The sequence below is a fragment of the Schistocerca gregaria genome, chromosome 2 (genome assembly GCF_023897955.1).
Source record: "Schistocerca gregaria isolate iqSchGreg1 chromosome 2, iqSchGreg1.2, whole genome shotgun sequence".
Classification (NCBI taxonomy): Eukaryota; Metazoa; Arthropoda; class Insecta; order Orthoptera; family Acrididae; genus Schistocerca; species Schistocerca gregaria.
In genome coordinates, this window is record NC_064921.1 from 510,746,294 (window position 1) to 510,763,840 (window position 17,547).

Below are 17,547 nucleotides of genomic sequence, written 5' to 3' on the forward strand. Positions count from 1 at the left end.
GAGACTAATTCTGCTGACCTACAACACCAAACATCTACTACTGGTGCTCAATATCCTGTTAGTGTTATTTATTTACATTTATGACAATGTGTTTTATCCATGAACATTACCACATTTTTACAACAATTCACCATCAGCAGACCTGTGATTCCAGGGGTGTATCTGTAATTAGTCAAGAGCTATGTAAAGAACATATGACTGTAAGACACATGGGAGTCGTTCTATACAACAAGCCACCTTAAAGCTTAAGTAAAAACATTAGTTCAGAAGAAAAAATTATGACTGCCAGAGTAAAATAACAAAGTTAAATATTTTCATATGTATCATAAATTTATAGCTAATTAATGCATTCTACAGACATTTGTTAGTTTTCTTATTATGAGTCTAAAATAATTAAGTCAAATGTTTTCTTAATTACCATAAGTTTTAAGCTGATTATTTTTTTCATTCTACAGATGCAATTTTTGTTTTTTATCATTAATAACTAATAACTATTTTTTTTACAAATTGTAACTGTAGCTTGTCCCACAACCACCTTTTTCTTATAAAAATTAATTATAATTTCCCATGCTAAACATTCTTTAAATTCTTAGGCTAAAATTTTGTGATTTTTAGATACATTAGTAGATGTCTGGGATTGACCACTTGTGCAAAGTAGTACTTGCACAGGCAGCTAATAATGGTCTTCATTGTGGCTCTTTTAATGGGTTGTTGTTATTGTCTTCAGTCCAGGACTGGTTTGATGCAGCTCTCCATGCTACTCTATCCTGTGCAAGCTTCTTCATCTCCCAGTACCTGCTTAGTATATTAATCTCTTGGTCTCCCTCTACGATTTTTACCCTCCACACTGCCCTCCAATACTAAACTGGTGATACCTTGATGCCTCAGAACATATCTTAGCAACCAATCTCTTCTTCTAGTCAAGTTGTGCCACAAATTCCTCTTCTCCCGAATTCTAGTAAACCTACTCCAGCATTTCCTCTATTTGATTTTGTATTTATAACCCTGTATTCACCAGACCAGGAGTCTTGTTCCTCCTGCCACCAAACTTCACTAATTCCTACTATATATGGCTTCAACCCATCCATTTCCCTTTTTAATTTTCTAACCTACCTGCCCGATTAAGGGATCTGACATTCCATGCTCCGATCCATAGAATGCCAGTTTTCTTTCTCCTGATGATGATGTCCTCTTGAGTAGTCCCCGCCCAGTTTCATTAATCATGCCCAGCACTCTAATATTGCAAATACATACTCCACATCATCTCAACCTCAAAGCAGTGGCCCAAAAAGGTCCATGATCACTAAATCCCTCAAACTTAAAGAAATAATAGAATACAGTTGTGTACCTAAGTGTATTGTCTCTAGTATGTCATTTTGGCAAACCTCTCAAGCCAATGCGTTATTCTAAGTTATCGCTAGTGTCATTAATGTTACCAAATAATCATATAGTTTCTTCTTCTTCATCATCATCATCATCATCATCATCTTATCATCATCGTTTATTGCATTAAAAGCCTTTATGAAAGAACATGTCACAAAAAGGCCAGCGAGTCTCAGCAGAGGAGATATACACCTATACTGAAGATGGTAGTCCGTTGTTGCTGGTCTCTGGCTTCATCCTCCACTGCTGTTAGCACACTTGTTTAAGGATTGTTAATACTCAATCCTTCCATTGCATCCTTGGGTATCTCCTTTGTTATTTTCCAGCAGGTTGAGAACAGTGGACTCAGTATGGGAGGGATTTACCAGCTCAAAGGGTGTTGCCAAATACTTTAAAGAAAAAATATTACAGTGCTCAACAATAACTGAAATAATGTTAATATCTGTATTCGAGCACTAATTTTATTACTACAGCAACGTTGTAATATTCCTGTGAAACCAGATTAAATTATAGGACTCTTTAACTCAATACTGGTGGCATGATTGATTAGTGCTGATGGTGCAGTGTGCTAGAACTGCCTCCACAATGTCATCAGCATGATGACCTTCTGGTCACAAATGAGCTGTATAGAAATAAGGTGGCCCGCTTCTGAGTCATGTGATTTGATTTTGTTGACACCTAAGCTGTTACTGTCATCACTGCTCTGTCACACACTGCAGGTGAGCTGACCACTGGAAGCTCTGCTCAAGATATGTGAGAGATAACTAGCAATAATCACACACATTATCTTCCAGTTGGTAACTCTGCCCTACACATCCACCAACTATCTCCTAATGAAGTAAAGTCGCAAGCATTTGTTACCCCATACATTGGAAGGCCACATGTGAAAGTAGTGAAATGAAGTATCAGATATGTTATGCCCCTCCACATATCTGCGTGTCCTCTGTTCTCACAATCCTCCCAGCCTAACCCTTTTCTAGTTTTTGTTCTCTCTCTCTCTCTTTTGTGTGTGTGTGTGTGTGTGTGTGTGTGTGTGTTTGTGTGTGTTTGTGTGTTTTTTCACCTACACTGTTACAGTCCTCAGTTTGAAACTTGCACATAGAGCCACCCATCTCCCCTGTATCACATCTCCTATTACCTCCCAACCATTCCATGCTCTGCTCAGCTTATACCATTACAGCTCACACATTCCTTTGCATTCCCTTGACTCCTATCAGCCAGTATAACCACTCACAAACAATGTACCTACAGGTGGGTATCTTTGGGTATCAGTGAGAGATTATGTGCCAAGTCAGCCTTTCACTGAAGCCCACCTGTCATAGAAATTTGGCTGCATATTCTCTGTCCTGAGGGTATTATTTCTTTGAATAGGATTAATAGGACAAGATTGTGCATAACATCAATTGTGTGGCTTATACTAACTCTATTTATGTATGCATGTATGTATGAACGATATCAAAACTCAGACAAGTCAGTTCTTTTCAAACTTATTTAGCACTTGATGTGGTAACATATTACCAGCTAGTGAGCCAAGTATATTTCTGTGAGGTGGTATATAGTTAAATGTGCAACTGAATCAAATTTTTTGAGATTACCAGCATTCTTAAGCATAATCTTGACTGGATTTTGTCAGGCTTGTGACTCACACTCAGTGAGTTTAAAGAGATACAAAGTCTAATACTAACGACTGTTCAGTTATAGCCACAGTATTTGAAGGATTGATGCTGACAGACAGATTGATGGTAAGTGATAGCTTATCTACTAACTATATCTTTATAGAAGATCCAAATAAAATAAAATAGAAAGATACTTCCACATGGGAAAAATATATTAAAAACAAAGATTCCAAGACTTACTAAGCGGGAAAGCGCCGGTAGACAGGCACAATAAAATAAAACACACACACACACACACACACACACACACACACACACACACACACATGTAAATATGTCTGCTTGTGTGTGTGTGTGTGTGTGTGTGATTGTGTGTGTGTGAGTGAGATATACCTATCCTTTTTTTCCCCCTAAGGTAAGTCTTTCCGCTCCCGGGACTGGAATGACTCCTTACCCTCTCCCTTAAAACCCACATCCTTTTGTCTTTCCCTCTCCTTCCCTCTTTCCTGAAGAAGCTAGAAATTTTGTGTGTGTGTTATTTTATTGTGCCTGTCTACCGGCGCTTTCCCGCTTCGTAAGTCTTGGAATCTTTGTTTTTAATATATTTATAGAAGATCCTGACGAGAGGATGCTTATTTTCTTACAAAAGCCTGAAAACTGAACTCTGTAAATATTTATATAGTTTCACTCAAAGTTTAGTTTTAGGAGACCATTTAGGGTTTCAAAATGAATCCAAACCATATTTCACATTCAACTTTGTTTTTATGAACTTTTCCAGAAACAGGAGATCAAAAATACAACGTTCCATGAATGATAAATTGACAAGGGAAATCATAATTTTGTCCACATTATTTTCAGATATATAGAAACAGACATTTTAGTGCCATTTACCATGTTTATTGCATTTCATTTTATTTGAATACCTCCTGTATCATGTGCTTGTAAACTCAACTGTCAATTTAACAACAGTTCCATGACAACTGGATTAGATAGAAGAAGGCAGAGGTTCCCCATCCAAGGCAGCAAAAATATTTTTTACTGTAAGAAGTGCCATGTTTGTCCGTGTCTTCAGTGTTGCACTGCCCAGGTGTGGTAGCAGTACTGGGAAAAGGAAAGTTAAATTTCATTTCCAATTTTCTAAAAAATCTAGAAACAGCCACACATAAAAACATAATTATTAGACAAATCATAAATTATCAAAAGACATTTTAATCACTATGGTAACTGTGAGATGAAATTGAACTTTTATTTGTTTGACCTAAAATTCAAAAAGTTGCCTTTATTTGCTATGTTCATAAAGTTAATGTCCTACACTGTGTTAAGATTTCTTGCCTATGAAAGAAGCTGCAATAATCTTTCATGTTGGTGACTGTCAGTAAACGTTGCTACATGCACTATGTGACTCAAAGTCTCTGAAAATTCTGTTCATTTATCATGTGACAGCCACTAGTACTACTTCTGATATTCAAGTGGAAATTTTCCTGAAGCTTGGTGAATAGTTGCTGTTGGGGTTTTAGATCAATGACACACCTCAAAATTATATAATCAGCTTCAAATGCCAATCATTTCATAGTGTGGTCTTAGTCCAACTGCTTGCTACTATCTGAAGTGTTTACAAAAACACCTGCAATCATTATGCCTTTAACCAAAACTAATGATCAGAAATCAAATCAGTAAAATAAGTTATTCACCATGACATGCCTTAACTGACTATCACTGACAAAAGAAAACACACACAACAAGTAATATGTTCACCAGGCATGTCAGATATATTATATTTTTACACACACACACACACACACACACACACACACACACACACACACACCTCTACAAAACCACCTCCACTGCTTGTATAACAATGTTTACACCTCTAAGTAGCACTGCATACTTTGTCTCATTAGTCATGACACTGAGCATCGACACAACCTTGAATAGTAGGTTTTGTCACATTTTTAGAATCAGTATGTCACTGGCTTGTGTATCTGGGCTGGAATTCTTCTGCAGTAATTGACATGGATATTTGACAGCTGATTGTTACACTACACTTTATAGTTGGGCTAACCCTGTCAATTGCTTTTTGATGAGAATGATATTCAAAATTAGTGCTTTCACAATGTTTCCACTTCACACTAGCATTGAAAATAGTTGATCTGAAAAATATATATATATATATATATATATATATATATATATATATATATATATATATATATATTTTTTTTTTTTTTTTTTTTTTTTTTTTTTGCATCCCGCAACTACCCTCCCAACCTGGTACAGAAGCAGATAACCAGAGCCACTTCCTCATCCCCTCAAACCCAGAACCTCTCACAGAAGAACCCCAAAAGTGCCCCACTTGTGACAGAATACTTCCCGGGACTGGATCAGACCTTGAATGTGGCTCTCCAGCAGGGATACGACTTCCTAAAATCCTGCCCCGAAATGAGATCAATCCTTCATGAAATCCTCCCCACTCCACCAAGAGTGTCTTTCCGCCGTCCACCTAACCTTCGTAACCTCTTGGTTCATCCCTATGAAATCCCCAAACCACCTTCCCTACCCTCTGGCTCCTACCCTTGCAACCGCCCCCGGTGTAAAACCTGTCCTATGCACCCTCCCACCACCACCTACTCCAGTCCTGTAACCCGGAAGGTGTACACGATCAAAGGGAGAGCCACGTGTGAAAGCACCCACGTGATTTACCAACTGACCTGCCTGCACTGTGACGCTTTCTATGTGTGAATGACCAGCAACAAACTGTCCATTCGCATGAATGGACACAGGCAGACAGTGTTTGTTGGTAATGAGGATCACCCTGTGGCTAAACATGCCTTGATGCACGGCCAGCACATCTTGGCACAGTGTTACACCGTCCGAGTTATCTGGATACTTCCCACCAACACCAACCTATCCGAACTCCGGAGATGGGAACTCGCCCTTCAGTATATCCTCTCTTCTCGATATCCGCCAGGCCTCAACCTCCGCTAATTTCAAGTTGCCGCCGCTCATACCTCACCTGTCTTTCAACAACTTCTTTGCCTCTGTACTTCCGCCTCGACTGACATCTCTGCCCTTACTCTTTGCCTTTAAATATGTCTGCTTTTGTCTGTGTGTGTGCGGATGGATATGTGTGTGTGTGTGTGCGCGCGCGAGTGTACATCTGTCCTTTTTTTCCCCTAAGGGAAGTCTTTCCGCTCCCGGGATTGAAATGACTCCTTACCCTCTCCCTTAAAACCTACATCCTTTCGTCTTTCCCTCTCCTTCCTGAAGAAGCAACCATCGGTTGCGAAAGCTAGCAATTCTGTGTGTGTGTTTGTGTGTTTTGTTCATGTGCCTGTCTGCCGGCGCTTTCCCGCTTGGTAAGTCTTGGAATCTTTGTTTTTAATATATATATATGGTCAAATCAGTTACAGACTAACTACCCTTGAAAGGATCTAGAATCATGAACAATTTGAACTGACTCATATGTACAGCTAAATGTCACACTGAATGAGTTCTGTGGGATGCAAAGAGACTTTTGGGTAAAAAGTTTAACTTCTTACGAAATAAACATCCTGTTTTCCATTTCTTAAAACGGGTGTTGTCAGATACAATTGCCATCAGGACATTTTCAAATACTGGATACATCAGTGTCACAAAGTATGCTGTTTTGGGTACTTCTGTTCAGTTATGTGATTTCTGATTCTTTTTTTTTTTAATTTACATGCATAAGATAAAATAAGATAAAATAATCAGTTAAAAAGTGTCTGAATTATGTGCAAGTCATCCAAAGAACCTTCTGTCCTAAACTGTTTAATAAAGGTGGCATACTTTCCAGCACTTTACAATATATTTATTCCATCCTAAGCTTCATAGTTGAAAACCCTGCACACCACAAAACTACTGACTTTTACTATAAAGAAGTGATCACAAAAATTTAACTCTGGTACATAAGAATTTAACTCAATGTCACACATAGCATTACAAGTTTACTTGCTAACAATACACTATGTAAGAATAAATAGGTTTATTCACTTTGTAATACCAAGGAACAACTAGACAAAAACTAAGGATCCACTACATATCCTTGGGTAACACGTGAGGTATTGAATTTAACTGATGAAAGAAAAAATGTATACAAATACAGCAAATGAAACAAGAAAAAGATAATACACATAGCAAAATTTCACGCAAAGGAAAATTGAACAAGTCTTTGAAGAAGACAGAAGCAGCTGTATGAATATCAAGAGCTCATATGAGAAGCCAGTGCTAAGCAAAGAAGGGAAGACTGGAATGTTGAAGGAATATACAGAACGGCTATACAAAGGAGAGAAACTTGGAGACATTGTTAAGGAAGAGGAATTAGATTACTATGAGATGGGATATGCGATAATACCAGTGCATTGACAGAATTCAGTAAAAGCAAGACATCTGGAGTAGGTGACATTCCCTCAGAATTGTTAAAATCGTTTAGAGACCTGCTATCGGAAAACTATTCCAACTGGTATGCAAAGTACATGAGACATGAAATACTCTCAGATTTCAAGAAGATTATGATTATTCCAGTTGCAAAGAAGTTGAGTGCTGACAGGTGTGGATATTACTGAACATTCAGCTCAATAAGTCATGCTTGCAAACCGTGATAAGATGCCCTACACTGCGTGGCTACAAATTGCGCTGAGATTTCTTTTACATGTACCACTGCCTTGGATTGAATAGGAAAGTTCTGTGGCTGGAGGTGGTAAGTGGGTAAATGGATCTTGCACCTGTGCCAGGAGCAGCAGAAATGACCCATGGGGTGCAGGATTAGGAGCAGCAGTAGCGTGTCGGTGTAGGTGATTAAAGCGTAAATTGTTGCCAAGAGGAAGGAGGATAATTTTGACAAAATTTCATCCCTTGGTATTGAAAAAGTTTCAGAAGTAACAGCCTGGGTTATGGAATCAGTTTATGCTAACCACTTCCATGACATCTGATAAGCCACCTATGCCTCCTGGCAAGTCCTTGCAAATGGAGTGAGAAACCCCAGGGTCCCCGGTCTGTTGGCGTCGCCAGTATTCGATAACCATCAACTCTGAGAGTGCTTTAGTGATAATGGTGTGCTGGGGCAGATTATACACATGACAATATGAAAAGGAGAGATTGCTACTCACCACATAGAAGAGGCAACGAGTGACAGACAGGCAAATAAAGTTACTTCTTGTGACCCCTTACACTATGTGATCAAAAGTATCCAGACAGGCCCACAAACATACATTTTTCGTATTAGGTGCAATGTGCTTTCACCTACTGCCAGGTACTCCATGTCAGTGACCTCAGTAGTCATTAGACATCATGAGAGAGCAGAATGAATGGGGCACTCCGCGGAACTCATGGACTTCAAACATGGTCAGGTGATTGGGTGTCACTTGTGTCACATGTCTGTAAATGAGATTTTTACACTCCTAAACATCCCTGGGTCCACTGTTTCTGATGTGATGAAGTGGAAACGTGAAGGGACACATACAGCACAAAGGCATACAGAGGCCGCCGACAGTTGAAAAAAGACGTAACATGTAATAGGCAGACATCTATCCAGACCATCACACAGGAATTCCAAACTGCGTCAGGATCTACTGAAGGTACTATGACAATTAGGCAGGAGGTAAGAACACTTGGATTTCATGGTCGAGCGGTTGCTCATAAGCCACACACGCCGATAAATGCCAAAATATGCCTCGCTTGGAGTAAGAAGTGTAAACAATGGAACAGTGGAAACCCATTGTGTGGAGTGACAAGTCACGGTACAAATGTGGCAATCCAATAGCACGGTGTGAGTATGGCAAATGCCCTGTGAACGTCATCTGTCAGCACATGTAGTGCCAATAGTAAAATTCGGATTGGTAGTGTTACGATGTGGTCGTGCTTTTCATGGAGGGTGCTTACACCCCTTGTTGTTTTGCATGGCACTATCACAACACAGGCCTACACTGATGTTTTAAGCACCTTCTTGCTTCCCACTGTTGAAGAGCCGTTTGGAAATGGCAATTGCATCTTTCAACACAATCGAGCACCAGTTCATAATGGCAGAGTGGTTACTCGACAAAATATCCCTGCAATGGACTGGCCTGCACAGAGTCCTGACCTGAATCCTACAGAACACTTTTGGGATGTTTTGGAACACTGACTTCATGCCAGGCCTCACTGACCAACATTGATACCTCTCCTCAGTCTAGCACTCCATGAAGAATGGGCTGCCATTCCCGAAGAAACCTTCCAGCACCTGATTGAACATATGCCTGTGAGAGTGGAAGCTGTCATCAAGGTTAAGGGTGGGCCAACACCATATTGAAATCTAGCATTGCTGATGGAGGGTGCCACAAACCTTTAAGTCATTTTCAGCCAGGTGTCCGGATACTTTTGATCACATAGCGTATCTTTTAATTTCTCTCTAAGTATTTCCATAATGTCTAATTGACACAAAACTCTTTCTGTAGTTCAGGGTACATGTGCATCACTGTATTCAGCCTCTAAATAACATTTAAATACAGGGAAATTTCTAATTGTTAGTTCTTCTAAATAACACATTAGATGATGAGGATCTAACTGTAATTACAGAACTCCATCACCAATTCTTCCTTAGTAGTGATTTCAATGTACGAATAGTGTTCTGGGGTTCTGCCACTGGCTGCCCCAGGGCCAAAAGGTTAAGAGTCAAATGTTGTAGGGAGCTATATGTCTTGTGAACATGAGGAAGAGTATTTAATGGCACTTAAAGGACTGGTAAGAGGTCTTTCTTCACCAGGGATCTGTTGATATGTCCTCCAGGTGTTGTGGGTATCCTTGTTGGTGGCAATTTGTTTTGTGCAATACGAATTCAACTAGCAGATTAAGCCATTAAATTGGATGCTCACCCACACAGCCAAATAACTGCATTTGAGCACTGTGGAAAGTGCCCTGAAACTGCTGCAGCATCCATTCCACAGTCTTCAGGCCGAACACAAAGGCAAACCCTTACTTGGACAAATGAGGACTGTCCCTCAGCAATCAGTATCAGACATGTGTATCTGCAAAGGTTCAAATGTGGATTAACTGTAGAAAACCACACAGCCTTTCCAGATGTGAGGAAAAATGCATGCCACACTATTAAACAGAGTGGTTTTAAGTGCCAGAGAATAAACTATAGCTGGTTATATCAATTATTTAACCATGCCACATCTCCTCTTCACTAAAAAGGCTAGATAAAGCCCTAATCAACTGATCATGAATAGGACATAATTCAATGAAGAAAAGCTTCTTTCTTCCTGCTCCACTGAGAGGACCCTCTAGCATGCAGTGTATATGATACACTGATTTCAATAGGTAATGTGTAACTGCTTAACCAGTTGTATTTCCATGAGTACTTATTTGAGCTTTCTGTTTGCCATACCAACAATTAAAAATAAATAGTTTTTACATTAAGAGTGACATAGTGAATGGAAAGAAAGTGGGCGAAAGTAAGTATGACTGCAGCTGACACTGCATCTATATTTTTTGTGCGTTTAACCACATTTGTCTTTATAGTTATGGCACTGAAAAAAAAGCACAACTGTAAAATCTGTGAATAAACTGATGCATTATAACCAGTAACTAGACTTTTAAGATAAGACATATGTTATGTCTCTATCACCTCTGAATTTCACAACACCTTCAACTTCTATAAGGGTGTAATGTTGTGCCATGTTATAGTCAACATTGATATGAAAGAGCAATGAGGAGAATGTCAGTTGCCTGATTTTGGTGCATAACCATTCACCATTTCTTCATGTACAATTTTCTATCATGGTATCTCCCACTTTCATCTTTTTTCTTCACTCTAGGCACCATTTCTTTGGCCTTCCCTTTAACCTTTTACCTGGTACTTGTCACTTCCCCTTTACAATATTCTTCTTGTCCCCCCCCCCCCCCCCCCCCCCCCTCTCTGCAGTAATGAGCATTTCGATGCCAAATTTGTTCCTATTTACTTCATTTTTAATCTTGCTTTTTGTAGTATTATTTTTCTGATGAATTTATATCTTCACAATATCCAGAAGTCAATCTGTAGCTTCCTACCAAATGAGTAGCATCTGTCATGCATCACTGAGTGTACATCGTCCTTTCACCTGTAATTGTTCAGGGTTGCCACAAGTTTCTCCAAGTGAAATTCCCTGATTTTTCCCCGAGTTCCAGACAAGTCTTAGCATTTGAAATCTGAGCATTTTGAAATCTCAAGGGTAAGTTAAGATGTAAGTTGACAATCTGTCTTTGCAGCCATGGTACAAGAAACAATAGTGCAAAGAAGGAAGTATCTTAAAAAACCACCTTGCAAGCAGGTGGCACTTCCTGATGTGAGCAAAAATCTTAGGTTCTAACATCAACATATTTCGTAATGAACTGTTGTTATATGGAGAAATCAAACCAAATGGTACGTGTGTTTCAGTAGGACCACTGATGCTATTTTATTTCAATAAAACACAACACATTTGGTGACAAAAATACGCATTTCCTTGGAGTTGCAAGACAGTTTTAAAATACCTTCAATGATTTCAGAAATAATCTCAGAAAAAGTAGGCCTCTTGAAAGAGGTGTATAAGGCAGGGAACAATTGTGTAAACCAACACTGTGGGTGACCACCAATAAAATATTGGTTTTATTATGTTCATTACTGTCGGTCATTACCGAGTGTGTTGCATCTATTATTTTACAGGTATTGTGCAATTTTCCTTTCGAGAAATATAAGAGTACATAGCATACAAACCACCAGTGACTCACAATTTTCTTCTTATTATTATCCATACTATCTAACACAAACTACTTTTGAATCGCCAGAATGTAATGTTGTTGTTGTTGTTTTTGTTGTTGTTGTTGGTCTTCAGTCCTGAGACTGGTTTGATGCAGCTCTCCATGCTACTCTATCCTGTGCAAGCTGCTTCATCTCTCAGTACCTACTGCAACCTACATCCTTCTGAATCTGCTTGGTGTATGCATCTCTTGGTCTCCATCTACAATTTTTACCCTCCACGCTGCCCTCCAATACTAAATTGGTGATCCCTTGATGCCTCAGAACATGTCCTACCAACCGATCCCTTCTTCCAGTCAAGCTGTGCCACTAACTTCTCTTCTCCCCAATCCTATTCAACACTTCCTCATTAGTTATGTGATCTACCCATCTGAACTTCAGCATTCTTCTGTAGCACCACATTTCAAAAGCTTCTATTCTCTTATTGTCCAAACTAGTTATTGTCCATGTTTCACTCCCATACATAGCTACACACCATACAAATACTTTCAGAAATGACTTCCTGACACTTAAATCTATACTCGATGTTAACAAATTTCTCTTTTTAAGAAACGCTTTCCTTGCCATTGCCAGTCTACATTTTATATCCTCTCTACTTCAGCCATCATCAGTTATTTTGCTCCCAAAATAGCAAAACTCCTTTACTACTTTAAGTGTCTCATTTCCTAATCTAATTCTCTCAACATCACCAGACTTAATTCTACCACATTCCATTATCCTCGTTTTGCTTTTGTTGATGATCATCTTATATTCTCGTTTCAAGACACTGTCCAATCCGTTCAACTGCTCTTCCAAGTCCTTCGCTGTCTCTGACAGATTTACAATGTCACTGGTGAACCTCGAAGTTTTTATTTCTTCCCCATGGATTTTAATAACTACTCCAAATTTTTCTTTTGTTTCCTTCACTCCTTGCTCAATATACAGATTGAATAACATCGGGGAGAGGCTACAACCCTGTCTCATTCCCTTCTCAACCACTGTATGTACTAGAATCAATAAAATGTCTATAAAACCACACACTGTACAACGTACTTGTGATGAGACAGTTGCAATTCCTGAAATCCATTGGTCATGGCCTCTGGCCTGCTGGGGAGCACCACAGTCCTGGGTCCATGGACAAACCATGAAAATCTACTGCATTACACCACACACACAAACAGACCCAGCCTGCAGGAAGAGCAGTGAGACTCGATCCAATGGGCAGGGCCTGCACATTAGTGGGAACCGAATGGCTTCAGATCGGCAAGCTCGGTCTGTTACAGATACCCACTGTAATGGCCAGCAGTTTTGGCCCGCTGCGGAAATCCACTCATGTGGCCAGATATTCGTGAGCCACAGACAGCATGTTGATGGAATGAGACCACAGTGATCAATCCAAGCAGCAGATAACTTGTTCAAATACTCTGAGACTCAATAATAATGAGGATAGGCAGCAACTCACCATAATGATGATTGCTGAGCCACAGACAGGCACTTTGAAAATACCATCTCACTCTCATAACTAAATTTTCAGCCATAGCTTTTCTCAGAAAATGAGAGCATGCGTGCGCCCACACACACACACACACACACAACACACACACACACACACACACACACACAATCACTCGGACATAGCTCATGCACACATGACTGCCACCTACAGTCTCTTAGAATCAGATCCAAACAAATCACTCCTCACACCTCCCTGTCTCACACTGGCAGCTGCTAGGCTAGTGGCAAGAAATGGTGATTGCACAGATTGCAAGCTGAGGGAAGTGACCGAAAGGAAAGAAGCAGTAAGAATGAGGGAGTACGGAAGCAGTGCATGTACTCAGCTGCACCCAGCCAGCAACGATGATGCATGATACATCAGTAAACAAACCATTTCATCTACTGAGACAAAAATGAAATTTTTTCAGTGTCTCCCCCCCCCCCCCCTCCCCTTCCCCCTGTTATTTCCGTGAGTTCCCTGGAATGTTTGAAATTCCCTTATTTCCGGAACGTGTGGCAATCCTGCTGTTATTCACAGATGCTATGGGCATGTGCTTTGTTCAGTAAACTATTAGCACCAACCCCAACTAGTAAATGGCCTTTGCAGTGAAGTAATTATTGCTTTCTTCCTCACTTGTCTATCCATTAAATGTCTTGAAATATATTTGTATGAATTATCATTGCTTGACAAACAGCACACCAGTGTCCCTCAGCAATTGATATGAATGAAATTGGAGCCCAATTGAAAGCAACCTGACAGTTTACATCACAAATGTATTTAATGAGAATATTGTGAATATCCTGAGCCAAAATTATTTTGCCTCACTATTAAAAACTCATATATAGGAATTCTTTCATGGCATTGAAGGTTTAGAAACACTTTATTTGTAAAGTATGACAAGAAAATCTTGGTTGTACAATGGGAATTATGTTGTATTTTTTCATCCAAACATAAATACACTGCTTAACAATAATTATGTTTTATTTTAAAATGCTAAAATAACTGTACTGCTTACCACAGTTGGGGATAGACAAAAGGCGGTGGTCACTAGGCAGTGGTTCTGGCGTCATAACATCGAGCCCTGCCCCCCATATCTTGCGACTTTCAAGGGCTTCAATCAAAGCTTCTTGGTCAATAACGCCTAAAATAACATTTGTTGTTATAGAAAAATGAATGGGTTGGACTAAACTGATAACCAAGAACAGGGACACCAAGAACAGAATAGTGCAAAATAAAAATAAAATTGCAATACTAAAATAAAGGAACTGGCTCAAATAACATGATAGAATTGTATGGAAATACATGTGTGCTTTTTTGGCTGGTACTTGTCTTGTGGAACATAGATTTCATTGCTTTACATTCTGGCATAATCAGTGGTAGTTCTAAACTTCCAGAATCACTATAAGTACTGCTCCCTTTTGACAAAGCACATAGCATTAATTCTTCAGAAACTTTGATAAAAGTGGTAGAGTAATATCAAGCCAGCAATTAGGTTATTTATAATACAGGCATCACTGGTGGTAGAGATGGAAGAAAATCATTGTTACTGGAAGTATATGAAATGAGCCATGTAAAATTTTATATTAATACTGAAACATACTAAAAATAATCAAATTAAACATACCTCCACGACTAACATTCACTAGAATTGCATTTGGTTTCATTTTTCCTAATGCCTCTTTATTTATAAGATTAACAGTTTCACTGTTCAGAGAACAAGCCAAAAAGACAAAATCACTCTGTTTAAGTAGTTCATCAAGAGATACAAACTCTGCATTTAATGATTCCCCTGTAAAGAAATGAAAAATGTCAGTGTCAAGTAACAAAGTAATAACAGTATGCTAAATTTTAAAATGAGTATAAGATTGCAGTCAAGCTTCAGTGTCACAGTACAAAGAGCTGTTTCTAAACTACTTGTAAAATAATACTATGAGTTTCATATCCTTATACTTAGCTAAAGATTTCTGCATAGGCAGTACTGTTCATTCCACAGGCACTAGCTCTGTAATTAATAGTATGGATGAGATCCTTTTTGCTACTGTTTCAGCATGTAATCTCCAAGATTGGTTTTCCCAACACCAAGCATAATGATGCAATGAATGTGGAATTTATTTCCTCTAATGAAGGGGTGTTGCCAGTTTTTCAAGCAAATTCATTTAGTAGTCTACTTCATCCCAAAAACTGTTAATGGGGTTCAGGACAGTACAGCAAACTTTCTACACTGTACAGTGGAGTGCATCTTCATTTGTGGATAAGAGCATTATCAACGTGATACAGAAAACCAGAAGCATTTGAATCTCTCTCTCTCTCTCTCTCTCTCTCTCTCTCTCTCTCTCTCTCACACACACACACACACACACACACACACACACACACACACACACACACACACACACACACCCCTGTACACTTACATTTTGGTAGCTGGGCGTACAGTCGTAGAGAGAGAGAGAGAGAGAGAGAGAGAGAGAGAGAGAGAGAGAGAGAGAGAGAGTGGTGTGTGTGTGTGTGTGTGTGTGTGTGTGTGTGTGTGTGTGTGTGTGTCCTTGTAATCTAGCTTGTGAAAGAAAGTATTACTGTGTTTTGTGTGTGCACCTGTCTACAACTCAAGCCTTCAGCTATTTGGTAACTGGGTCGTCTTTACTCCTAAACTATTTACATTCTGCCAGAACAGTCCTTGCTATATTGACACAAAAAATGGATTGACTCCAGATTTATCACTTGTAAGGGGGATGGTATTGTCCAAAATGTAACCATAAATGTATTCCTATGCAGTGAATAATTTTGGAGGTGTCTTGCTTTCACTGTTTGTGTGGCAGCAGAATGCAAAGACAATACAATAATATAAGCACACTGAAGTATGTGAACACTTCGGGGCCTTCATTTCAGCTTTACTGTGATCATTGCCTTATGCAAGTTGTTTTCCCAATGTGTTGATTTTCCCAGGACTTGTGTGGTTGTTTGTGGGAGGGAAGGGGAGGGGGGGGGGGGGGGGGGGTGAGAGGGGCAGGAATACAATTGCATAATTCCAACATTTCAATCCTGGATTTGCTATTCGTACTCAAGCTTAAAATGTCTCCAATAGCAATACTCAATTAAAAAGTGTTGAATCTGTCTCAACACACTACTGAATTTATTAAAGTTAAGTCTCATTTAATTTTCTTGTCTTTCAGACAGTTAATGAACATGAAGTTGTGGATACTGAATGTTGTCTTCTGTGGCTTACTCCTATTTTGCCATGAAACTTTCCATCTGCAATTTGTTGCTTTTCACTGATACGATCATTTGTCCCAACACCAGGCATGAGATATAACGAGTCTTTTCTACATATGAAGTGCCTTGTAGCAATTCATATCTATTTTAGAATTATGTATGTGACTCCAAAATACATGATCTTCAGTGAGCTAGTGTCCACAGCTGTGACAAATTATTTGAATAATTTGATTCCATTATCTACACCCACAACCACCTCACTGGCAGCAGAGGGGTAAATGCTGGTGATAAGCGGCTGTACTGTGTTCTTATCTGCATGTATGTATATCAATGGCAGTTAACCAGCTTTTAAAATCTGGTTTAGTTTTGTGCACAACGACCTGTTTGCATTTCACTGCTACTGATGTCTGCCCTTTTAAACTTTTTACTGAGGCTCACTGATCATGGTTGACACCTGGCTGAGAAAACTGGAATTTAATTTTCACTGATAATTGGCCTCTCTCACACTCTACACCTCCTCCCTCTCCATCTTCCTCTTTCTTTCTTTTTTGTTGCTTGCTGGTTTTGATTGTGCTCATCACCCTACATGTTTAAAATTTACATGAATTATATATTTGGAACACAGGCAACTGTTTTAAAATGTGTTGTTGTTTTTGGGACACTTATTTGATTAATATGTAAACTTACTTGGCTGTAGGACCACAGAGTGAGGGGGTGGGTGCCAAAATGATTCTCCACCAAGGACATAGGCACAACAGGGGACAAAGAAACTAACTGCAAAAAATAAATAAAGAAAAACTTCTTAAGAATCAACTGGGACAGGTACATGGGCTCTCCTACCTCTCGTTTCTGTGTCCTGCCTATGAGAAGAAGCCTTTCTCTCTGCCTGTGACTGTAAATGTCTGTTGTCATTGCCATTTCTACAGTGCCATTTCTACATTGAGATTTCTGTCAAATAGCAAATATAGAAATAAATACTGTTGAACAGACAGCTGTCACTAACATGGTTTATGTAGAAACAGTACATTTGGCTCTGGCAACTGTAACTTATACAATTCGCTAAAGTACAAAAATGAAGCACTTGTGGC

The 17,547-nt window shown here is 39.3% G+C and overlaps 1 protein-coding gene across 1 annotated transcript in view; it reads right to left on the reverse strand.

The window, feature by feature from the left end:
* Nucleotides 1-3,741: 3,741 nt before the first annotated feature.
* Nucleotides 3,742-17,547, reverse strand: part of LOC126329315 (glyoxylate reductase/hydroxypyruvate reductase-like) — an 88,273-nt gene continuing 74,467 nt past the window's right edge. Inside the window, exons 5-7 of the mRNA XM_049996145.1 lie at nt 14,871-15,035; nt 14,262-14,387; nt 3,742-4,100 (exon numbers count right to left, since the gene is read on the reverse strand). Of these exons, the coding sequence (XP_049852102.1) occupies nt 3,985-4,100; nt 14,262-14,387; nt 14,871-15,035 (407 nt within the window). The 3' untranslated portion in view covers nt 3,742-3,984. The remainder of the gene's footprint in view (nt 4,101-14,261; nt 14,388-14,870; nt 15,036-17,547) is intronic.